At 45.8% G+C, this 26,374-nt stretch overlaps 2 protein-coding genes across 3 annotated transcripts in view; one reads left to right on the forward strand and one right to left on the reverse strand.

Annotated features, from left to right (window-relative positions):
• TMEM255B (transmembrane protein 255B) overlaps nt 1-1,045 on the forward strand; it is a 62,159-nt gene extending 61,114 nt beyond the window's left edge. Inside the window, exon 10 of the transcript XR_005455213.1 lies at nt 918-1,045. The gene's annotated coding sequence lies outside the window, so the exon portion shown is untranslated. The remainder of the gene's footprint in view (nt 1-917) is intronic.
• Nucleotides 1-26,374, reverse strand: part of GAS6 (growth arrest specific 6) — a 73,031-nt gene that overhangs the window by 30,211 nt on the left and 16,446 nt on the right. For both annotated transcript variants that reach the window (XM_038761893.1, XM_038761892.1), the window contains exons 3-6: nt 16,698-16,722; nt 14,988-15,050; nt 6,882-7,004; nt 5,090-5,212 (exon numbers count right to left, since the gene is read on the reverse strand). In XM_038761893.1, coding sequence (XP_038617821.1) covers nt 5,090-5,212; nt 6,882-7,004; nt 14,988-15,050; nt 16,698-16,722 — 334 coding nt within the window. The remainder of the gene's footprint in view (nt 1-5,089; nt 5,213-6,881; nt 7,005-14,987; nt 15,051-16,697; nt 16,723-26,374) is intronic.

Raw genomic sequence — 26,374 nt, forward strand, 5'->3', positions numbered from 1 at the left:
AGCACAAGCAGGAGGAATGAGTTGGATTTTACCTAATAATAATAATAATAATTCTGGTATTTGTTAAGTGGTAACTCTGTGCCAGGCTAACTGCTGGGGTGGAGACAAGCAAATCGGGTTCATTCAATCGTATTTATCGAGCGCTTACCGTGTGCGGAGCACTGTACTAAGTGCTTGGGAAAATATAACGTAACAGTAAACAGACAGGTTCCCTGCCCAAAAAGACAGTCTCGGTCCCACGTGGGGACCCCAGTCTCAATCCCCGTTTTACAGATCATCATCATCATCATCAATCGTATTTATTGAGCGCTTACTGTGTGCAGAGCACTGTACTAAGCGCTTGGGAAGTACAAGTTGGCAACATCTAGAGACAGTCCCTACCCAACAGTGGGCTCACAGTCTGAAAGGGGGAGACAGAGAACAAAACCAAACATAATAACAAAATAAAATAAATAGAATAGATATGTAATAAATAGAAGGTAACTGAGACCCGGAGAAGTGAAATGACTTGCCTAACGTCACACAGCAGACCTGAAGCAGAGGCGGGATTAGAACCCAGGTCCTTCTGAGTCCAGGCTCATGTGCTAACCACTTCGCATGCTGCTTCTCTTGCCCAGAGTCTGACTTAGTTCGGAATGAAATAGCAGAGGGTGCCGGTTTATTGGGCTCAGAGTCACGACATACACCAGGCTGATATCAGTCACCACTGAATCTTACAGTGGGAGGAACCTGGAAGTCATCTGATCCAGTCCCCTGCCTCTGGGCAAGCTGAGAAACTACCCGATCCCGGGGAGATTGGCTATCTTCTTTCAACCTCTCCAGAATGGAGGTTTCTCAATCTCCATAGCCCACAGCAGACGATTGCCACAACAGGAGGTTCTTGTAGCCAATTAAAAACCTCTCCGCTTTAATTTCAGCCCATTTCCTCACTTGGTCCTCCGCGGACAATGGAAAACAATTGGCCGACATCCTCTCCAAGAAAACATTTGATGCTACGACACATTTTTTTCACTAAATGTTTTCAGGAGAATGCCGTGAAGGAATAAGGACATGGTCTTCTGATAGGAGCCTGTTTGGAAACTGTGCTGTCGGAAGAAATGGTAGGTGAGTTCTAAAACTTAGTACAGAGCGACGTACTCAGCGCTTGGGGGAGTCTGACAGAATTAATAAACACGTTCCCTCCTTCAAAGGGCTAACAGGTATGCTGTGTGACTTAGGGTAAGTCACTTCACTTCTCTGGGCCTCAGTTTCCTCATCCATAAAATGGGGATTAAGACTGAGTGCCATGTGGGACATGGACTGTGTCCAACCTGATTACTTTGTATCTACCCCAGTGCTTAGGGCAGTGCCTGGCACATAGTAAGCACTTAACAAATAATGTAAAAAGAAAAAAAATAAAACCTCCCCTACTAGACTTGTAAGCTCTACCCCTCTAGATTGTAAGCTCCTTGTGGGTAGGGAATGTGTCCATTTATTGTTGAACTGTACTCTCCCAAGTGCTTAATACAGTGCTCTGCACATGGTAAGTGCTCAATAAATATGACTGACTGACTGACACTGGGCCTCAGTTCACCTGTAAAATGGGGATGAAATACCCATTCTCCCTCCTACTTAGACTGTGAGCCCCATATGGTACAGGAGCTGTGTCCAACCTGATTGATTTGTACTTAGCCCAGAGCTTAAAACAGTGCTGATAACTTGTAAGCGCCTAACAAATACCATTGTGATTTTGAGAGAGAGAGAGAAAAAAAAGGGGGGAGAGAGAGGGAGAGGAAGAAGGGAGAAGTCTCTAGACTGTAAGCTTGCTGTGGGCAGGGAAGGTGTCTGTTTATTGTGGTATTGTACTCTCCCAAGCACTTAGTACAGTGCTCTGCACATGGTAAGAACTCAATAAATAAGATTGAATGAATGAATGGAAATAGAGAAGGGGAGAGGAAGGAAAGGAGGGAGAGGGAAAGGGAGAGAGGGAGAGAAGGAGAGAGGGGAGAAGGAAAAGAAGGGAGAGGGATAAAGGGAGAGGGGAGAGAGGGACAGGGAAGGAAGGAAAGAAAGGGAGGGAAGGAGAGAGGGAGGGAGGGAGGGGGAGAAAGGGAGAGAGATGGAGAAGAGGGAGAGAGAGGGAAGGAAAGAGAGAGGAGGGGAGAGATGGAGGGAAGGGGAGAGGGAGGAAGGGAGATAGAGAGGGAAAGGGGAGGGAGGGAAAGAAACGGAGAGAGGGAGAGGAGAGAGGGAGAGATGGGAGGAAGGAAAGAACGGGGGGGAGAGGGAAGAAGAGAGGGAAAGGGAGATAGATGGAGAGGGGAGAGGGAGGGAGGACAGGAAAGAGAGAGGGAGGGAAGAGAGAGAGAGATGGAGAGAGGAGAAGGAGAAAGAGGGAGAAAGAGGGAAGGAGAAGTAGCAGGAGCAGAAGCAGGAGAGAGGGTGAGAGATGGCAAAGGAAATGCTTTTGCGCTCCTCTAGGAAGGAATTTACAGCTGTGTACAATTGGCATCACCAGGCAGTGGAAACAAGCGGAGCTGCCAGCAAAAATGAAAAACCAAAGAGCTGAGTGGGGTTGCTTGAAAAGAATGCTCCTCAGGCCCCCCCCACGGATGGCCCCCTCCATCTATGGAGGCCACCGGCCTTGGCACGACTAGCCGGCCCGCCCTCCCTTCCTCCTTCTCTCCCTCCCTGGGCGCACCAGACCAGCCGGGCCCATTTCAGGCTGGAACCCATCCCACTCAATCCAACCCACTCTCCACCATGAAGCCCGCGTTGTCCCCTTCCAAAGGGATTCGTTCCAAGACAGTATTCGGAGCCGGGAGCCTCTCCTGCCAGCCACTGAGGTTTATCCTGATGGAATCTTTAATAATATTCATCATGGCATTTGTTAAGTACTTACTATGGGCCAGATGCTGTTCTAAGCGCTGGGGTGGGTATAAGCAAATCGGGTTGGACACAATCCCTGTCCCACACGCGGCTCACAGCATGGTGTAGTTGGTAGAGCAGGGGCCTACGGGTCAGAAGGTCATAAACTCTAATTCCAGAACTGCCACTTGTCTCCTGTGTGACCTTGGGCAAATGGCTTCACTTCTCTGGGCCTCAGTTACCTCACCTGGAAAATGGGGATTGAGACTGCGAGCCCCACTTGGGACAGGGACTGTGTCCAACCCAATTTGCTTGTATCCACCCCAGTGCTTAGAACGGTGCCTGGAAGCGCGTAGTACGGTGCTCTGCACACAGTGAGTGCTCAGTAAATACGACTGAATGAATGAATGAATGAATGGCACATAGTAAGCACTTAACAAATACCATATATTTTTCTTTAATCCCCGATTTACAGATGAGGTTACCGAGGCACAGAGAAGTGAAGCGGCTTGCCCAAGGACACACAGCAGAGGTATGGCGGAGCCGGGACTAGAACCCAGGTCCTTCTGACTCCCAGGCGTGAGGTCTAGCCACTAGGCCACACCGCCTCTCCAGTGGCTTCCTGGGGTGATCAACTAGACCGGTTGAGAACAGTTCCAATCCACAAACCCTCTGTGTCTTTGTCCCCAAAGGGCTGGAGAGTCATGTCCTCTGGCTGCTCCCCCGGATTTGTCCTGTCAAGACACCCACGATCCCTTTCAGGAACATTGCCCCTCCAAACAACTTGGCCAGGGGAAAAACTCGATCCTCAAAAGGAGAGGAAGAGGAAAATTATAACAATAACAATAAGTAATTGTGGTACTTGTTAAGTGCTTGCTCTGTTCTAAGCACTCGGTTGGATACAAGTTAATCAGGTTGACACAGTCCCTGTCCCACGTGGGGCTCACAGTCTTAATCCCCATTTTACAGAGGAATTAACCGAGGCCCAGAGAAGTGAAGTGACTTTCCCAGGGTCACAGAGCAGACGTGTGGAGGAGCCGAGACTAGAACCCATGTCCTCTAACTTCCAGGCCCGTGCTCTAGCCGCTAAACAGGCTGCTTCTCTAGGAGGGAGTGAGTAGGAGAGCCTTACTGGTCCTGGTTTTCAAAGTCTTCAGTTAATAATAATGATTGTGGTATTTGGTAAACGCTTACTACGTGCCACAACACTGTTCAGAGCGCTGGGGTGGATACAAGCAAATCGTGTTGGACAGAGTCCCCGTCCCACATGGAGCTCACAGTCTTAATCCCCATTTTCCAGATGAGGGAACCGAAGCCCAGAGACGTGAAGCAGCTTACCCAAGGTCACACAGCAGCAGGAAAGTGGCAGAGCGGGGATTAAAACGCGGGACCTGATGACTCCCAGTCCCACGCTCCATCCACTAAGCCACACCCCAAGTTTTTAGGATGATGAGAGGACGGGGCTGGATGTCGGAGGACCTGAGTTCTAATCCTGCCTCTGCCAATTCCCTGCTGTATGACCTTGGGCGAGTCACAAATTCCTTGTGCCTCGGTTTCCTTGGGTGTCCAGTGGGGATTAGATTCTCCTCCTTCCCTCTTAGACTGTGAGCCCCAGATGGGACAGGGACTGTGTCCAATCTGACCAACTTGTATCTACCCCAGCACTTAGAAGAGTGTGTGATGCCTAGTAGACACTTAACAAATGCCAGGATAACAGTTTTATTAACAAAATTTTATTTTGTTAATATGTTTTGTTGTCTGTCTCCCCCTTCTAGACTGTGAGCCCGCTGTTGGGTAGGGACCGTCTCTATATGTTGCCAACCTGTACATCCCAAGCGCTTAGTACAATGCTCTGCACACAGTAGGCTCTCAATAAATATGATTGAATGAATGAATAAGCTATATCAAAGGTTGATTACGTGCCAAGCATTGGGGCAATAATAATAACAATAATTAATAATTATGGTACTTGTTAAGCACTTACTATGTGTCCAGCACTGTTCTAAGCACTGGGGTAGATACAGGTTGGAAACACAGGGTAAACACAGCAAAATCAATTCAGGCCTTGGGCAAGTCACAACTTCCTTGTGCCTCAGTTTCCTCGTGTGTCCAATGGGGATTCGATTCTCCTCTTTCCCTCTTAGACTGTGAGCCCCAGGTGGGACAGGGACTGTGTCCATCCTGACCAACTTGTATCTATCCCAGCGCTTAGAACAGTTCTCGACACCTAGAAAACACTTACCTTCACACGTCTTACTGTCCGGGAGGAGCGTGTAACCGGTATAGCAGCCGCAGCTGAAGCTGCCAGGCTTGTTGTAACAGATTTGATTACAGCCTCCATTCTGCTCGCCGCATTCATTAATATCTGGAGAGAGGACCAGAAATGATTTTGGCTTCTTAAACAACCCCATTGTCGACACCCACACACGGAGCCCATGACATTAAGTCCTATTTCCATTATGTTGCAAGAGTCTCAGTATTTGCACACGCATTCCTCTTCCAACCTCTGAAATGCAATTAAAAGGAGGTTTGGCTGCAGAAATGAAAACCAACAACAAAAAAAAGAAAAAAGAGAGAGAATCCTAATCCCTCCGCCCCGAGGCTTTGAAGCCTCGGGGTCATTTTCCGATCTCCTGTTCTTGGAGATTCAGAGGTTCTCGGCTGAATCTGTGCCAGACCGTGGAATCCAGGGGCTTCTGGGCCATTAGCTCGATGTGGGCAGGGAATGTATCTGTTTATTGTTGCATTGTACTTTTGCAAGCGCTTAGTATAGTGCTTAACACACAATAAGCGCTCAGTAAACACAATCGATTGATTTGCCTGCAGTCTTCAGGAATGGCATTGGAGTGAAGAAAGGTCATCCTCTAGACTGTAAGCTCATTGTGGGCAGGGAATGTGTCTGCTTATCGTTGTATCCTACTTTCCCAAGCGCTCAGTACAGTGCTCTGCACACAGTCAGCGCTCAATAAGTATGATTGACTGAATGATTGTCCGTGGCTCAACAGTCAGGAAGACAGTGGGAGAGGAGAACTCTGTAGAACAAAGTAGAACGCTCTTCCTTCAGTTTCCTTGAAACAAATATCAGCCAATGCACCCGCTCCAAAGATTTTAAGATGATGAGAGGACGGGCCTGGGAGTCGGAGATCCTGAGTTCTAATCCTGCCTCTTGCTGTATGACCTTAGGCAATTCACAACTTCCTTGGCCTCGGTTTTCTCAAGTGTCAAATGGGGATTCGATTCTCCTCCTTCCCTCTTAGACTGTGATCCCCAGGTGGGACAAGGACTGTGTCCAAAATGACCAACTTGTATCTACCCCAGAGCTTAGAAGAGTGCTTGACACCTAGTAAATACTTAACAAATGCCAGGATAATAATAATGATAGTAATAATAGTGATGGTGATAAGCTATATCAAGGGTTGGTTAGGTGCCGAGCATTGGGGCAATAATAATAACAGTAATTAATAATTATGGTACTTGTTAAGCACTTACTATGTGTCAAGCACTGTTGTAAGCACTAGGGTAGATACAGGTTGGAAACACAGCAAAATCAATTCAGGCACAGCCCTGTCCTATCTGGGACTCACAGTCTAAGAAGGAGGGATCGCCGGTATTTTATCCCCATTTTACAGGAGAGGAAACCGAGGAACAGAGAACGAAAGTGACTGGGCCAAGGTCACACAGGAGGCAAGTGGCGGGAGTGGGACCTATAATCAGATTTCCTAACTACCCATCCTGGGTTCTTTCAACTAGGCGACCCAAGCTTCCCTCTGGAGACTGCATTCCTCGTCGTGTCTCTCTCCAATCTTCAGCCAAGAGCAACGTTCTCATTTCCATGAGACTGCACCCATTTCTCAAACACCCCACTTGTGGCCCCTTTTGGGGTGCTTTGGGGAGAGGGAGCACTCCCTGAATAAAGAAATTTGTTGGGTCATTTTAGGAAATCCAGGCCAGTGAACCCCTTAGCCCAGAAACTCTGTGGGGAAAGCAACTAGACGGATGGAGAAAGAATCCAAGAAGAGGAGCTTAGAGATTACCTTGGCCACACGTTCTCCCTTTCCAGCCGGGTTTGCACTGACAAAAGAAATTGGCCACTAGGTCTTGGCAGGTAAGCGTCCCCTCTCTCTGGCAAGGATACGGGATGCACTGATCCGGCAAATCTGACGTGAAAACAAGGAAGAGAGGATCTCATCAGATGGTGACAGACTACGGTTTTCAGACACATTTCAGGCAGAAAGCACGTGGCAAAATCAGTTATCTAACGGAGACCGGGAATGGTTGGGATTGGATTTTCAGAGACCGAAGGAAACCAGGCTCGGCTCCGTCGGGGAGGACGTGAACAACCGTGATCAGCTTTCCGACGGTCTGATCGCCTGAACCAGACTCCGCCCGGGTGCTGATGCAGATGGCCAGCAGCTCGGCCACCAGAGCCCGTTTCTGGAGGGCGACCACATTGAAAATCAGGCAAGTCATCGAGGCCCACAGGGCGCCGAGACAGAATTGCTCTTCTCCCTGGAAGCAGAGGCTGGGAGGGGTTTGAGGAAGCATTTTCACCCCTAGCAACAATGATAATAATAATACTTGTGGCATTTCTGCCAGTTCTGTTGTATTGCCCTCTTCCCAAGAGCTTAGTGCAGTACTCTGCATATAGTAAGCACTCAGTAACTACCATTGATTGACTGATTGGACAGGATTTCAGATTTGTGGTTCCCAAGTGTCCCTCCCCAAAGCCGCTACTGGACCTTTCGCTTGGCTCACACGTTTGGGAGAAAGAATACCCAGTTAGGAATGGCTTTTACAGTTGAATTATTTTATTGCTTAATTGTAACTGTGCCCCTGCCCACGGCATTATTTTTATTGACTCCAAATTCCAAAAATTACCTGTCTACATGTATTAGTTCAAGCTTTTTTGTTGTTGTTGACAGCTATGATTAGACTGTGAGCCGACTGTTGGGTAGGGACTGTCTCTATATGTTGCCGACTTGTACTTCCCAAGCGCTTAGTACAGTGCTTTGCACACAGTAAGTGCTCAATAAATACGATTGATTGATTGATTTTTTAAGCGCTTACTATGTGCCAGGCACTGTACTAAGCGCTGGGGTGGATTCAAGCAGATTGGATTGGGCCCAGTCCCTGTCCCACATGGGGCTCACAGAGGAGAGGGAATGACATAAACCAGCATACGACGCTGTTATTCAGTCCTGGAAGACAAAGACACCTATCCATTTCAGTCAGATGAAAAAATTGAAGCCACAGAGGCACTTTCACGTAGCCAGGGCAGAAAAGCCAACAAGTCCCATACGAGACGTATAGAGGAATAAAAAGGGCAGAAATCCCGTGGGCTCATTTTGGCTTTTTTTTAATGGTATTGGTTAAGCACTTACTATGTGCCAAACACTGTACTCAGCACCGGGGTCGATACGAGATGGTGGATTGGGCACAGTCCCTGTCCCACATGGGGCTCACAGTTTCAATCCCCATTTTACAGATGGGGTAAATGAGGCCCAGAAAAGCCAAGTGACTTGCCCAAGGTCACGCAGCCAACAAATGGCAGAGCCGGGATTAGAACCCACGTCCTCTGACTCCCAAACCCGGGCTCTTGCTGCTAAGCCACGCTGCTACACTTAATGACTCATTCATTCATTGAATTGTATTTATTAACTACTTACTCTGTGCAGAGCACTGTACTAAGCGCTTGGGAAGTATGAACAATGAGCTTAATAATAATAATAATAATAATACTTGTGGTGCTTGCTAAGCACTTACTATGTGCCAGGTACTGTTCTAAGCACTGGAGCAGATACAAGGTAATCGGGTTGGACACAGTCCCTGTCCACTTTGGGCTCCCCATCTTAATCCTCGTTTTACAAATGAGGTAACTGAGGCCCAGAGAAGTGAAATGGCTTGCCCAAGGTCACACAACGGACACATGGTGGGACTAGGATTAGAACCCAGATCCTTCTGATTCCCAGGCCCGGACTCTATACATTAGGCCTTGCTACTTCTAGTAATGGATGCAGTGAGGCCACTGGATGTTAATTCTACTTCCACACGAAGCCAAGTCTATACTTTCCCCATCCCTGAGGTGATTCAAGACCGGCTGCAAATAACTCCATCGTTCTCCAGTCCCAATGATCACCTTCCAGTCTGAATGCTGAGTAAGAGCAATAACCCCAAATGTTGTTATTTGTCTGATTCGCTTAGGAGAAAGAAATGAATCTGATTCATATCGAGACTCGTCAGTCCATGAGGACTGGAATTTCAAGTTTGGTTCGGAGCAATGAGAAAGTCACATCTTTTAAGTGCCCTGAAAACCACTGGGACAAGAGGAGGCAAGCTGAGGCGTGCATAATAAGGACTCGGTGAAGCGTTCACAAAATATCAGCCTGTTGCCTGAAATCCCTTATGGTACAAAATAGTTATTCCTTTCCATTCCCAGAAAGACGGCTTAAAGAAAAAAGGAAAACCAAGTTCTCAACAGATACACACACACACACACACACACACACACACACACACACACACACAGCTGAACTCAGTTTCTATTTATTAAGCCAAGAGAGAACCCAATAGAAATAATGTCAGACGCAGGAAATCGCTTCCAAATATGACAGTTATGTCATGCGAAGGTTTGAGAAGCTTATACCATCCAGGGCTAGAGAAAGAACTATTATTACAGACAGATGCCAAGGAACCACTGTGGCAACAAGTATCTTTAACTGCTTATGGAAGGAAGGAGGCAGAGGAAAAAAATCTCCTTCTCCACCCCTCCTCACCTCCTTAATAGGAGACATGGAAGGCGTTTTGGACCACAGTACTTGAATTCTGCAATTTTTTTTTTTTTTAGCAACGTGATTTAATGTGAGGAAGAATGGGCTCATTGTTCGGAGACCGATCCATTGTCCTTGATCCAGTCCCCTGGAGGGGTTTGGGGCGGGCTCTGAACTCAGGGGAATGGCTATTTCTTCCTGGGCTGCCCTCTCCTTAAATCAGGAATGGATAAATCTCTGCCAAACAGGCATGAAGACCACCTCACCCCAGCCCAACACCAGCTCCATTCCGAGCTGGGAGAAAACTGCAAATTCACCCTGCATACCACCCCGCCCTCCTCCCGACATCATTTAGGCTGGCCAACTGCAACCCCTATGCAAGCCCATCAGGGTGACATGGAAAAGAGTGGTTGAAGAGGACAGGGAGGGCTTAGTCAGGGAAGGCCTCTTGGAGGAGATGGGCCTTCAATAAGGCTTTGAAGGTGGGGAGAGTCATTGTCTGTCGGAAATGAAGAAGGAGGGCGTTCCAGGCAGGAGGCAGGACATGGTTGAGGGGTTGGTGGTCCGACAGACGAGATCGAGGTACAGTGAGAAGATTGGAATTAGCATTCTCCCCATTTCCTCCTCTGGTTTCTTTTCCATTGGACTGCATTTGGAATCCCGAGGGCATTCCGGTGTCTTTCCTGACAGTACTCAAATGCTCTTTCATCATCATCATCATTATCAATCAATCAGTCAATCAATCAGTCGTATTTATTGAGCGCTTACTGTGTGCAGAGCACTGTACTAAGCGCTTGGGAAGTACAAGTTGGCAACATATAGAGACAGTCCCTACCCAACAGTGGGCTCACAGCCTAAATTACATTTAGACTGTCATTATAGACAGTCATTATATTTGTTAAGCACTTACTATGTACCAAGCACTGGACTAAGCACTGGGGTAGAGAATCAGGTCCCGTAAGGGGTTCGCAGTCTAGGAGGGAGAAACAGGCATTGAGTAACCATTTTGCAGATGAGGGAACTGAGGCACAGAAATTAAGTGACTTCCTCAAGGTCACACAACAGCAGGAGGAGCCAGGATTAGAACCCAGGTCCTCTGACTCCCAGGCCTCTGGTTTCTCCACTAGGCCACCTGGCTTTTCTCGGGACACGCTCCTGGGCTATGGAATAGCCCCACTGGCCATGGACACCACCTGACTCTTGTGTGATACTCTAGGCATGCCAATTTTGGAGATGGAATCGGTTCTAAAGTCCTTAGAGGCTACCCAGACCCCCCTGGTCTAGATTCTTGTCTTGTCTTATGCCGTCGAGTCGTTTCCGACCCATAGCGACACCACGGACACATCTGTCCCAGAACGGCCTGCTCTCCATCTGCGATCGTTATGGTAGTGGATCTGTAGAGTTTTCTTGGTAAAAATCCAGAAGTGGTTTACCATCACCTGCTTCTGCGCAGTAAACTCGAGTCTCCGCCCTCAACTCTGTCCCGTGCTGCTGCTGCCCAGAAGAAGGTGAGTTTTGACTTGTAGCAGACTGCCTGTCACTCGCTAGCCACTGGCCAAGCTAGGAATGGAATGGGTAGGCCTCTGCTTGACTCTCCCTCCCGTAGCCGAGACTGGTAGAGTCCTGGAAACTCTATTTTTTAGGTGCTTACTATGTGCTGTTCTAAGCGCTGGGGTAGACACAGGGTAATCAGGTTGTCCCACGTGGGCCTCACAGTCTCAATCCCCATTCTACGGATGAGGCAACTGAGGCACAGAGCAGCGAAGTGACTTGCCCAAAGTCACAAAGCTGACATGTGGCAGAACCCATGTCCTCTAACTCCCAAGCCCGGGCTCTTTCCACTAAGCCACGTATTTCCTCAATCGTAGTGACTTGGCCAGGAATGTGTCTGTTTATTGTTATATTGTACTCTCTCAACCGCTTAGTACAGCGCTCCTGCACACAGTAAGCACTCGATAAATATGACTGACTGGCCAACGTGTCTCTGGGAAGGAGAAATGTAATTCGGGGAAAGGCCCCTGTGAATATTTCCTCCCTCTTGATCACCTAGTGTTGTGGATGGTGGACCTAAGGTTTTCTATTGGGAAAAACTACATCTGGAAGAGCAAAAACCAGGGGGGAATTTGGTCTTCCTCCTTTCGGAACTCTCTGCAGGAGGATTGCCAAAGTCTCTGAATGTTGGGCTCAGCAGATGAAGCTCTTCTAACCAGGGCAAAAGGGCAAAAAAATTGAAGATTCACTTGGACTAGTTATTCTCATTCTTTTTCGTCCATCTGCCACTGAGTCAATTTGGGGAATTGTTCTGTGCCTTAATGAGAAGAAACATATTTCTAGACTTACTCCTCCTTCTCCCCTCAACATCTGTAAACTTTACAAAAGTAAAGCCAGCTGAACATTTTTGAAAATATGGAGCAAACACGGTCTTATTAGAGCTACTGAATACAAATCATCTGTATAGCTTCCCCCGGAATGTGATTCTCTTAAAGCCAGTAGCGACTGGATACAGCAGTTAAAAACTAGTAATACATACGGGAGTAATTAATTGCTGTGCACACAGTAAGTGCTTAATAAATATGATTGAATAAATGAATGAATGAATGTAACACCAATTTGGTCCAATCATCATCATCAATCGTATTTATTGAGCACTTACTATGTGCAGAGCACTGTACTAAGCGCTTGGGAAGTACAAATTGGCAACATATAGAGACAGTCCCTACCCAACAGTGGGCTCACAATCTAAAAGGGGGAGACAGAGAACAAAACCAAACATACTAACAAAATAAAATAAATAGGATATGTACAAGTAAAATAAATAAATAAATAAATAAATAGAGTAATAAATATGTACAAACATATATACATATGACAATATGTATATACATATGTCCAATGACAAAACTATTAACATTCCAGTTTTCCTTCTCCACTTCCCCTTCTAGACTCTAAGCTCATAAGCGCTTAGTACAGTGCTCTGCACACAGTAAGTGCTCAGTACTTATGTACTTAGCTGTAATTTATTTATAGTAGAATCCCAGGGAGCGTGCCTCTTGTATTGTTTTATTGTACTCTCCCAAGAGGTCAGTCCAGTGCTCTGCACACAGTAAGCGCTCGATAAATGCAATTGACTGGCTGAGTGGCAGTAAATTGGATCGATTGACCGATTGAGCATGTGTGGTGCCATCTGCCAACTGCCTGCTGGGATGACCTCTGACATTAGGCCAAAGCCGTGGGGGAGACAAGTGATAAGGGGTGGAAATGTGCTCTATCCAGACACACTCGAAGGTGACTTTTGGTGGGGGTTGCAAAGGCATCAGCAGATCGTGAAGTTGGAGGGCCTTTCTGTGGGGCGTTTCTGTCCCCCTCCTCAACCCAGAGCCCCCGACGTGCCCCTGAATTAATCCAGCGCTGCTAACGGCCAGCCCATCCTCTCCTCTGTCCACCTTTCTGGCCGGGCTGGGGTGGTCCTAAAGATGTCTGGCTGGCCTTCGGCTCAAAAATGAGCCTTCGGGACTGAGCCGTTCGGAAGATAAAAACAATTGATCTTGGCTGCAACATAATGTTGCATTGCAGGAAGGGGAGGAAGGAACTCGTGTGCTGCTGCGGAATGGAATGTGAAACATTTGCTGACAGCCCAGATCACATTCATCCCCCGACCCTCTTTAGAGGAGCCACGAGGATGCTTTTCAAGTCCTCTGCCCCTGTTTCCACCCGGTGGGAATGGGAAGAGAGGACTTTTTTTCTCGAGAGTCAGAGAAATTTAATGAATTCTCCCCACTACTAAATAGCAAACCCTGACTACCTAGGATCTGAGGAGTTTCCCTCTCAGTTAGCCCAGAGTTGGGAAGGGCAGAAAATACTGACGTGCACTCACTAAAAAAAAACACCAAAAAACAATGGATCAGTGCTTTTTTTTATGGTATTGGTCAAGAGCTTACCATGTGCCAGGCACTGCACTAAGCGCTGGGGTAGAAACATGGTTGGACACAGTCCATGTCCCACATGGGATTCACAACTGTAATCCCCATTTTATAGAGGAGGGAACTGTTCTCTCATCTGTCAAATGGAGATTAAGACGGTGAGCCTCATATGTACTTGGATTTGTTCCCTTCACTCAATCCTCCCTCAGCCCTACAGCTGAGAAGGGCGTGATTAGAGGGAGCATGAGGGAGATTATTATTATTATTATTATTATCATATTTGTTAATAACTTACTTTATGCCAGGTACTGTACTAAGCTACTAAGCGCTAGGGTGGATACAAGCAAATTGGATTGGACACGGTCCCTGATCTGTCTCCCCCCTTTTAGACTGTGAGCCCACTGTTGGGTAGGGACTGTCTCTATATGTTGCCAACTTGTACTTCCCAAGCGCTTAGTACAGTGCTCTGCACACAGTAAGCGCTCAATAAATATGACTGATTGATTGATTGATTGATCCATGTGGGACTCACAGTCTCAATCCCCATTTGACACATGAGGTAACTGAGGCCCAGAGAAGTGAAGTGACTTGCCCACGGCCACCTAGCAGACAAGTGGCGGAGTCGGGATTGGAACCCATGACCTTTTGACTCCTTCAATTATTATTATTACAATACGACAGTTCGTAGACGTGATATCTGCCCACAAGGAACTTACAGTCTGCAGGGTGAGAAGGACATAGAATAAATTACAGAGAAGGGAAAGGAAAGGGCCTGCAGACTGATTGTGACCTGCGACGTATGCATATCTAACAATGTTAGGAATGGTCCCAAATCAATCAATCAATCATTTTATTGAGCACTTACTGTGTGCTGAGCACTGTAGTAAGCACTTGGAAGAGGACAAGCACTTACTGCATCCAAGAGCTTTACCTCCAAGAGGTTTTTCCAGATTAAGTCCTCCTTTCCTCTTCTCCTACTTCCTTCAGCATCGCCCTGACTTGCTCCTTTTATCCCACCCTCCCAATCCCACAGCACTTATGAACATATCTATCATTTACTTATTTATATTAATGTCTGTCTCCCCCTCTAGACTGTAAGCTCACTGTGGGCAGGGAATATATCCATTTATTATTCTATCATACTATCCCAAGTGCTTAGTACAGTGCTCTGCACACGGTGAATGCTCAATCAATATGATTGACTACAATACTGCACATTTGGTAGACACATTCCCCACCCACAATGAGCTGACAGTCTTCCTACAACTTGGAAAAACTCAAACGGCAACAGTTCTGCTTAAAGGTATACATTTGCAAATCAAACATTTCTCATGTCCCCGGGGGGCAACAAGAGAAAATAAGTGTGGGAGAGACTCCTTCCCAAAACTAGAATAAAATCAGAATCAAGCATAATTGAAGCACAAAGATTAAGAAAGGTGGAAGAGAAACTTACTGTGAACGCATGTAATGAAATCTGGACTTTTGGTATAAGGAGACCCATATTTCTGAATGCATTCTGCAGGAGAGAAAGGGACATTTTCATTATTTGCCATTTGCCAAGGAATAGGGCCAGTTTACCTCTCCATTCTGGTAAGATTTCAAATAATGATTGAGAAGGTAGGTTTATATTTGTACAAATATTTTAGCTCTAATAAAGCAAGACAATGAGAGATGACCAGATCGTATACGTAAGCTCCCTGGGTGCAGGGAATGTGTCTGTTTATTGTTATATCATACTCTCACAAGTGCTTAGTTCAGTGCTTAGCACACAGAAAGCACCCAATAAATACAACTGAATGAAAGAATGAATGAATTAATACATGAATACCACCTGCTAACCCCATGAGGCTTTAAACAATGACCAGGAAGGTAGGTTTATAGTTGTACAAATATTTTAGCTCTAATAAAACAAGAAAATGAGAGATGACCAAATTGTACATATAGTCTACAATCTACAGCTAGGTATTGGAAAACACACTCCAGTCAATGCTGAAGAGACATGTCTGATTTCCAGAAAGATTATCCAAGAGGGAGTTGTTTCAAATGGGAGGGTGATATCAAATTGCAAAGATAATCACCATCTGGATGTTCAGTACAGTCACAGAAAACCCTCCCCAGAGGTCACCCTTCTTGAAAAGTGTAGACTGGAAACTCGTTGTGGGCAGGAAATCTGCCCGTTTATTGTCATATTGTACTCTCCCTAGCGCTTAGTACAGGGCTCTAAACACAGTAAGAGCTCAATAAATACGATCGAATGAATGAATGGATGACAGTATACTATAAACTGAAAATGTGAGCTCTGCTATAATATTGGACAGGTCACCAACAGAAATACAATTGGCTACCCAAATCAAGGAAAAGTAGAAAGAGTATTTATTTTGTGCTCAGTGTGGGCAGATCACGTTGCTAAGCGCTGGGAGACAATATTTTTTAAGTGCTTAGTGGGAGGGAAAACAGGTACTGAATCCCCATTTTATAGATGAAGAAATTGAGGCCCAGGGCAGTTAAGTGATCTGCCCAAGGTCACCCAGCAGACAAGAGGCAGAGCCGAGATCAGAACCCAGGTCCTTTGACTCCCAGGCTACGTTGCTATTGCAAGGGACGTAGCGCAAACAGAACCATATGGGGGATCGAATAATCTGCAGCCATGTAGAATTTTTTCTGAAAAGACAGAGGTCATGCTTTAATTAACACTTAGTACGGTGCTCTGCACACAGTAAGTGCTCAATAAATATGACTGACTGATTTATTCATTCCCAGAAGTAGCCAAATGGTTCACTAGGGCAAAGGCAGATTCTGTGGGGCCTGATTAATTTGGTGTGGTCTTTAGAATTTGACCCAATTTCTCCACCTAATGACCCCACTGTCGTTTTCCTTTCTGGACTGGTGAAGAGACAGCCTTAAAACAGTCTTTTTAACTCAACTCCTGCTATCTGTGGAACTTGCCACATAACAGTGACCTCTTACAAGTCACTTGGCTTCTCTGTGCCTCAGTTCCCTCATCTGCAAAATGGGGATTCGATACCTGTTCTCCCTCCTACTTAGACTATGAGCCCCATGTGAAGCCCCGGCGGTTAGTACCGTGCTTGGCACGTAGTAAGCACTTAACAAATACCATTTTTTAAAAAAAGTGCCAATTAGAGAAAGTTGTAATTAAACTCACCCAGGTATCTCGGATAAAAATAGTCCTGTGGAAGAAAGAAAAAAGGGCATGGTTTTATTGGGGCAGCGGGAAGCTTCCTTAACAGTGAAATCAGTATTTAGTTAGCAAATAGCGACCTATATCCACAGCAGAGTTCAGAACTCGAACGACCATTTTTCCTGAGAGGATGGTGACACGCTGTCATGGACGTAATGTGTTTGATCCAGGGGGATGAGAAAGAAAAATTGATACCAGTCCCCATCCGGGAGAATTCCTCAACAGCCGAACCATGAAGTGGCAGTGTCTTTATACGAAGCCACTTACCCACTATCCAAGAAGTAAAGACGTCGGCCATGGCAAGGGGTAGAGGAAGTAAGAGGAATCTGGGGATAAAAACCAGAGGGAAAAGTACAGAATCATTTCGTCGCTCGTTCCCCCTCTCTGCCGTTTCTTGTGATTACGAGGGCCCTCAGAGGACCTTAGCCGGGGTGATCCATAGTTTTCTCTGGAGGGAAAAACGGGACAGAGAAATCTACGCTGCCTCTGAAGAGAACCACTTGAGAAGCAGGCAGATGTAGCGGTTTGCAGACTATCCGTGGAAAGAACCTCCCATCTTCTGGGGTCACAGAGACGTGAACTCTCTGTCTGGGAACGGACCGGATACGGGACCCTCCAGGAACACGGAAAACTTCTTGCGTTCATCCCTAAATAATGACTCATGGAGAGGGATCATTATTGAGATGGGGGTCGTCGGAGGAGCAGGGCATTGTGGAGTAAGAGAGATAAAGGATCAGAGGGGTTGTGAGGACTCCAGGGATAAAGGATTGAATTTATGAGTAAAGATTTAAGTGCCGCAATTTATGCTGAGGAGGAGGGGATTGGAGTTAGTAGCAGTCATTCATTCGATTCAATGGTATTTCCATCGTATTTATTGAGCGCTTACCATACTAAGCACTAGTGAGAGTGCAATACAACAATAAACAGACACATTCCCTGCCCACAATGGGCTTACAGTCAGGGAGCTTACAGTCTCACGGTCCTCTCGCTCACTGGATGAACATGTATCTGCTCTATTTTGGCTACATTCATTCATTCGTTCGATCATATTTATTGAGCGCTTTCTGTGGGCAGAGCTCGCTACTAAGCATTTGGGAAAGTCCAGTACGACAATAAAACAGACACCATCCCGGCCTAAGTCCAGACCCTCAGAAATTCTGGGGTGCCCAGCTCTATTTATGGAGGGACAGCTTTACTGAACTTCTACCAGATCCTAATGATAATAATAATAATGCTCCTTTAGGGAAAATGGCTACAAAACATCTAGAACCAGTGTGGCTTAGTGGTTAGAGCCCGTGCCTGGGAGTCAGAAGGACCTGGGTTCTAATCCCGCCTCTGCCACTTATCTGCTGTGTGACCTTGGGCAAGTCACTCACTTCTCTGGGCCTCATCTGTAAAATGGGGTTTGAGCCCCACGTAAGACAGGGACTGTGACCAACCCAATTTGCTTGTATCCACCCCAATGCTTGGCACATAGTAAGCGCTTAACAAATACCTTAATTATTATAATTATTATTATTAAGCTGCCCTATACCCTCCACAATGCTGAAACTCTGGACCGTAGCCAATATCCAAAGTATCTGTCCCAATGTCCTTGACCTGAATAGCTTTAGACCACTCACTCTCCCATTTGATGATCTATTTTTGGCAGCAAGAGACAGTGTGATTTTGTCGAGCAGGTTTCAGCAACAACAGAGCTAAGGTTCTCGGTGGTAAGTTCATAAACAGAAATCTTGGAGAGAGAAAATAGGCAGCACATTTAGAGCCAAGTAGTAAATTTGTGGATCCTGTATTCGTTATATATGGTCTGTCGGTCAGACAATCATATTTATCGGGAGCTTACCATGTGCAGGGTTTACTGAGTGGAAGGCAGCAATGGTAAACCACTTCAGGATTTTTACCAGGAAAAATCTATGGATGAACTGCCAGGACTATGGTAGATGGACAGAGGGGCGTTCTGGGAGAGATGTGTCCATGGAATAGCTCAGGGTCGGAAATGACTCGACAGCACAAGACAAGACTGTGTGCAGAGCACTGTACTAAGCACTTGGGAGAGTACAGCGTAACGATATAACAGACACGCTCCCTGTCCACAGCGAGCTTCCGGCCGAGCAGACTGTAAGCAACTAAGCGAGGCTTGCAGAAGGGAGTGAAATAATTTGAAACCGGCAAACATTTCTTCCCATCCACCAATTCAGCTGCTTTGCCTCCCACCAAGAATTCCCAGAGCCACGTTCCCTGTCTGTCTCCTTTCGGCATTTAACCTCTCTGGATTAAGATGTGGCCCTCTAGACCGAAACCTCATTTTGGGCTGGGACAATGTCTGTTTATTGTCATACTGTACTGTCCCAAGCGCTTAGTAGCAAGCTCTGCCCACAGTAAGCGCTCAATAAATATGATCGAACGAATGAATGTAGCCAAAACTCACAGAACTGGGCACATGGGAGAGCGGAGGTCATGGGCTTTCTCCTTGAGGAGCTCAAGGAAACCAAACTGAAAGGAAACAGAAGAGCCAGAGCTGGTGAAATCTATCGGGCTGGCTGCCTGCTTTCTTTCTGGGTGTAAGTTTGTTTTCTAGAAGCCTCCAGATACCATGAACATCACAAAAAGTGGAGGAAAGGCAAAACCGAAGGCCTAGGAAAAGACCACACTCCCAGAGAAGAGAGTTACAAAACAGTTGGTAGCCCAGAGTGAATTGTGTAAAGGGTCTTCCAACTCTCCCTGAAATCTTGGTTTTCTAAGCCGTTACAGTAGTGGTATGGAACCCAAATCGGACTAAGCCCTTTGTCAGACTCAACCCAATCTATCGATCAATCAATCATAGTGATTGAGTGCTTACTGTGTGCAGAGCACTGTACTAAGAGCTTTGGGAGAATACAACAGACACATTCCGTGCCATTGACATTGATTAAATAAATAAATTACGGATATACACATAAGTGCTGTGGGCCTGGGAGGTGAGTAAATAAATAATAATGAGAAGGATAATATGAATAATAATTAAAAAGAAAGATAATTTCAGATTGCCCCTTTTCCACTCTCCTTCTGGATCTGGAGTGCAAAGAGAAATTAGATGTCAATCACTTAGACGTCAATCAATTAGACTTCAATCAATTACACTCTCCCCCTTCGAAGCCCTACTGAAGGCTCACCTCCTCCAGGAGGCCTTCCCAGACTAAGCACCCCTTTTCCTCTTCTCCTCCTCCCCTTGCTCTACCCACCTCCCCACCCCACAACACTTGTGTATATATGTACATATTTATAATTCCACGTATTTAAATTAATGATGTGTATATATCTATAATGCTATTTATTTATATTGATGCTATTGGTGCCTGTCTACTTGTTTTGATGTCTGTCTCCCCCTTTCTAGACTGTGGGCCCATTGTGGGCAGGGTTTGTCTCTCTTTGTTGCTGAATTGTACTTTTTAAGTAATAATAATAATGATGGCATTTGTTAAGCGCTTACTATGTGCAAAGCACTGTTCTAAGTGCCGGGGAGGGTACAAGGTGATCAGGTTGCACCACGCGGGACTCACAGTCTTAATCCCCATTTTACAGATGAGGTAACTGATGCCCAGAGAAGTGAAGTGACTCGCCCAGAGTCACACAGCTGACAATTGGCCAGGCCAGGATTTGAACCCATGACCTCTGACTCCCAAGCCCGTGTGCTCTTTCCAATGAGCCATGCTGTTTAGTAGACTAAGCAGACTAAGCAGACAAATACTAAGCTTAGTAGACTAAGCATGGCATAGTACTAAGCCATGCTTAGTAGAGTGCTCTGCACACAGTAAGTGCTCAATAAATACGATTGAATGAATGAGCAATATAACAGTTACAATCGCTGCCCACAATGAGGTTACAGTCTAGAGTTTAGAGCAGATGAGTGGCCAATCCGGGATTAGAACCCAGGTCCTCTGACTCCCAGGTTCGTTCTCTATATACTAGGTCACACCACTTCGCAGGTGGCTAAACCTGAAAGGATGTGTAGGTCATTTGGCTTGTCTGCCCGTCCACTTCGGCCTGTCCAGCAGAGAAAAATCTTACTCGGCTAAATTATGGTACTTATTCAGCGCCTAGTATGTGCCCAGCACTGCTCTAAACGCTGGATTGGATACAAGTTAATCAGGTTGGACACAGTCCTTGTCCTATATTGGGCTCCCACTCTTAATCCCCATTGTACAGATGAGATAAATGAGGCCCAGAGAAGCAAAATGACTTGCCCAAGGTCACACAGCAGTCATGTGGCAGAGCCAGGATTAGAACCCATGACCTTATGGCTCCCAAGCCCGTGCTCTATCCACCAAGTAACGCTGCTTCTCCAAACGCGCTGACTTTCTGCCCTCTTCCTGGTCAAATTGTCCTCGGTTTCAATCCCTGCTTCAAATGGGCCTTCAAATCATTACAGAAACATGAATATTTTATCACCAAAGGCTGATGGAAGTTTTATCAATCGGGGGCCCTGCGAATATTCTCCTGGCATCCCTCCAACTGAGTCTCTGATTTTTAGAAGCCAGAGAGACGTCTGAATGATCCGTTGCCAGACTTTCAGAGGGCGATTGTTCGGGATGTGGGAAATCAAAGTTAGCTCAATCGACTGGGCTGGCAGGAAAAGTGAACACAATATCTGGCTCTTATGAGCCAGTGGGGTATACTGTGTATTCTTGGGAGGTATACAGTATGTACTCCAGGAAACCAAAGAGGTAAATTCTTGGTGTTTCTTGCCAGGTTTTTCTTGGAGCCAACAGACCGGGGGGATCAAAAGAATGGGTTTCGAAGCATTTCGGGAATATTTCCTATGTAAACAAAAACGCAAGCTTCATCCACAAAATTAGCACTTTCGGAGGTCCTGTTTAATTTGTGTTCCTTCTCAGTTTAGCTCTGCCAACAGTGGGGATAAATATATTGATAAATATATTGACGGAGTTCAGTCATTCATTCAATCGTATTTATTGAGCACTACTTTGTGTACAGCACTGGACTAAGAGCTTGGAAAGTACAATTCAGCAGCAAATAGAGACAATCCCTGCCCACAATGGGTTCAAAATTAGAGGATGGTTCCCACCTCACCCCCAACTCTAGTCCCCGACCTTTCCATAGTCCCCCTACAAGGAGCGAGTGATTCCTTTCTTGTTTGGTTCTGAGGTGTGTCCTCCTCCCTAGAACTTGGCGTGCTCAGACAGGCTCAGCACCAATCTTTTCACATTTGGTTCGGGGTGGGGGCAAACTGGGAAAAGATTCCCCTGTTCCTTTGACTAAGGCTCAGGAGGGGAAGTGGCTGGGGAATTTTCAATTCCAAAAATGAGGCGTGTTTTCTGAAGAGATTTCAGGGGGAAATGTCTGTTCCGAGCCTGTGTGGGTCGAAGCTAGCATCGAGCTCCAACCCAATGAGGCATCAAAGGACAGATGCTTAGAGTTGCGTATCACTAGGCCTGTTTCTAGATTCAACTGGCAACACATCTGCCTGGTTACTTTTTTTTTTTAATGGTATTTCTGAAGTGCTTCCTATGTGCCAGGCACTGTTCTAAGCACTAGGGCAGATACAAAGTAATCAGGTTGGACACAGTCCATTTTCCATGTGGGGCTCACAGTTTTAATCCCCATTTTAATCATTCATTCCTTCAGTCGTATTTATCCGGCGCTTACTGTGTTCAGAACACCGTACTAAGCGTTTGGGAGAGAACGACACAACAATACGCAGACACATTTCCAGCTCACAGCAAACTTTCAGTTACCTCATTTTACAGATGAGGTAACTGAGGCAATCATCAATCGTATTTATTGAACGCTTACTGTGTGCAGAGCACTGTACTAAGCACTTAAAAGCTTAGAGCAATCTGCTGCTCTATCCAGTAGGCCACACTGCTTCTCTAATAATTTGTAATACCTATATCTTATACTAACTTATATGCCATGCCCTATCCACCAAGCCACACTGCTTCCCTAATAATTTGTAATAACTATATCTTATACTATATTGATGCATTCTTCTGTCCAGCTGTCCGGAAACGAAACAAGCTCTATATGATGGTGGTGATGATGATGATGGTATTTGTTAAGCGCTTACTATGTGCCCAGCCCTGTTCTAAGAGCTGGGATAGATACAAGGTAATCAGGTTGTCCCACGTGGGACTCACAGCCCTCAGCCCCATTTTACAGATGAGGAACTGAGGCGCAGAGAAGTGAAGTGGCTTGCCCAAAGTCACACAGCTGACAAGTGATGGAGCTGGGATTAGAACTCTCGACCTGTGACTCCCAAGCCCGGGCTCTTTCCACTAAGCCTATCCCCGCTACCTTCGGCTAGCAAACTACTGAAATGACCATAAATCCATAAATATCGGATCTGAAATGTTTTTCATCATGGTACATTCCCTACCCTCTGGCCAGCTGCATTCTAACAGAAATATCACCACATTATAGGTGGATGATGCCGTTATATGCATTGGCCAAATAAACAGGTGATTGTCTTCCTTCCGAGCCTCCTAAAAGAGGGCATACCGTAATTTCTAAGTTAACAATGAAGGGCATTTGTTTTGGTTCCTGTTCTAAGAGAATGGAGGGCGTTGTCACCGGTCACAGAAATGAAAGCATGGAAGGCCCAGGGATATAATAATAATAATAATAATGATAGTACTTGTTAAGCGCTATGTGCCAAGCACTGCTCTAAGCACTGGGGTAGATACAAGGTTATCCCATGAGGGACTCACAGTCTTAATCCCCACTTTGTAGATGAGGTAACTGAGGCTCAGAGAGCTGAAGCGACTGGCCCAAGGTCACACAGCAGCCATGTGGCGGTGCTGGGATTAGAACCCAGGTCCTTCTGATTCCCAGGCCTGGGGTCTATCTGTGCGGAGACCCCAAAAAGCCAGGCTGATACACACCCTGGAGGAGCCCTGTAGCTTCAACTAGTGCTAAATCAATCAATCAATCAATCCGTGGTATTTATTGAGCGCTTACTATGCACAGAGCACTGTCCTAAGCGCTTGGGAGAATACAACACAGCAGAATTAGCGGACACATTCCCTGCCTATAACAAGCTTACAATCTAGAGGGGGAAACAAACATTAATACACGAAATACCGAATACAAGAGACCCTTTATGCCCCGAGTAATGTGGATTAAACATTACACTTTCTCAAGGCCCAGCTAAATTGCTACATTCACTTGCTCTAATCAATTTGAAACTTCACCATGCTTTCAAGGACAAGCAGTGTGGAAAATTTGCCGTTCTGGTAACCCTTCCCACTCAGGGGGTACTGTCCTTTTCAAGGCCAAGAGCTTCTGGTGCTGAGAAGGGGGATGAATAAAAGGAGTGAGTCAGGGCGACGCAGAAGGGATTGGGAGAAGAGGACAGGAGGCTTAGTCTGGGAAGGCTTCTTGGAGGAGATGTGCCTTCAATCAGGCTCTGAATGGGGAAACAGAGAAGGATCACGGCATAGTGGCTAGAGCCCGGGCCTGAGAATCAGAAGGTCATGGGTTCTAATCCCGGCTCCACTACTTGTCTGCTGGGTGACCTTAGGCAAGTCGCTTTGCTTCTCTGGGCCTCAGTTACCTCATCCGTAAAATGGGGATTAAGACTGTGAGCCCCCCGTGGGACAACCTGATCATCTTGTAACCTCCCCAGCGCTTAGAACAGTGCTTTGCACATAGTAAGTGCTTAATAAATGCCATTATTATTATTATTATGAGGAGGAGGGAGGGCATTCTAGGTCAGAGGCAGGATGTGGGCAAACGGTTGTTGGCGAGATTGATGAGACTGAGGTGTAGTGAGAAGTTTGGCATCAGAAGAGCAAAATGTATGGGCTGGGTTGTAATTGAAGGTGAGATGAGGTCGGAGGAGGAGGATGGGGGTGGCCAGGTGATTTAATCACCTTAATTGCATTCTACATAAAGCAGAAAAAAATACCTATTGATGTTTTTTCTTCCTCAAAACCGGTAAAATTCGAGCAGGTTCACACCTCACAGAACAGACTATCAACAATGCAAAAACCATAGGCCTCAGAATTGAGTTTTGATGTGAGTTTTGGAGAAATAGGCTATCTTTCTGCTATGAATGTTCTGGACTGGGACCTGAAGAGTAACTAAAGAATCTTTGTTTAAGGAATCTGGAAATCACTGACTGTGCTTGCTTAAGCCAAACCAACACTCAAGGAAAAAAAAAAATAAAAAGCCAACGAAGCTATCCCCCGTGGAAGCAACCTCACGCTCAGTCAACATCCCAGGTGTGTTGGAAACTTGTTCTCTCTTAATGAAATCGATATGAGTCAACTCAACTCCATTTGCAATCAGATAGCCGTTTTTTTTTTAACCCTGTTTGATTGTCTTCTCAGGCCTGGTTTTTCATTCATTCAATCATATTTATTGAGTGTTTACTGTGTGCAGAGCACTGTACTAGGTGCTTGGACAGTACAATTTGGCAACAAACAGAGGCCTTGGGCAAGTCACTTCACTTCTCTTTGCCTCAGTTACCTCGTATGTAAAGCAGGGATTAAGACTGTGAGTCCCATGCAGGACAGGGACTGTGTTCAACCACATTTGCTTGTATCCAACCTAGTGCTTAGTACAGTGCCTGGCACATAATAAGCTCTTAACAAATGCCACAATTACTACTACTATAGTAAATGCTTAACTCCACTCTCAGGGTCGCACCTGGAGGGTTTCCAGTACTCTACTAGTCTAGGCTACGGGAGGGAGAGTCAAGCAGAGGCCTTCCCATTTTGTTCCTAGCTTGGCCAGTGGCTAGCGAGTGGCAGGCAATTTTCTACAGGTCTAGACTCACCGCGGCCAGAGATTCAAGTTTATTGTGCAGAAGGAGGCAATGGTAAACCACTTACGAATTTTTACCAAGAAAACTCTTATCGACCAGAGTGATTGCAGATGGAGAACAGGGCGCTCTGGAAGAGATATGTTTGGAAACGATTTGACGGCATAAGATAAGACGATACAAGTGTTTAACAAATACCATTATTATTATTAATATTATTTATTCATTGGTTGGAAAATACAGACCCGGACCCATTTGTTTAGATCCCTCATTCTCTCAAACCAAAGGGTGTTTTTCATTCCTAATAGTTGTAGTAATGATATTTATTAAGTAGCTACAAAGTGCCATACATTGTAGTGGAAAGTACAATGCATAGCTAAATACAGTGGGAGTCAGAAGGATCTGGGTTCTAATCCCTCCCCCACCACTTGTCTGCTGTGGGACTTTGGGCAAGTCACTTCACTTCTCTGTGCCTCAATTACCTCATCTGTACAATGTGGATTAAAGCTGTGAGCCCCATGTGGGACATGTGTGATTAGCTTGTATCTACCCCAGCACTTAGTACACTGTCTGGCACATAGTAAGCTCTCATTAAAAAGTATAAAAAATCGCCTCCCAAACTGTGGTAGGAGTCATCGAATAGGTAGAGGACAAACATTTGAAAAAACCGTGCTCCTGCTTTCAAAGATGGAATAATTTTTCTCACTAGTTCATTTCAGTCAGAGAAATACAGGAACCCCAAAGCAGCAGAGTAATCCATCAATTTAGAAGGGACAAGAAAGAAGATGTAAGGGAAGATGTAAGGACAAGCACATTAGTAGGAAGCGTAAAAGATTATAAGGCCTAGAGTTACAACCACACGGAACTAGATGAAGTT

This window comes from Tachyglossus aculeatus, chromosome 20 (assembly GCF_015852505.1).
Source record: "Tachyglossus aculeatus isolate mTacAcu1 chromosome 20, mTacAcu1.pri, whole genome shotgun sequence".
Lineage (NCBI taxonomy): Eukaryota > Metazoa > Chordata > Mammalia > Monotremata > Tachyglossidae > Tachyglossus > Tachyglossus aculeatus.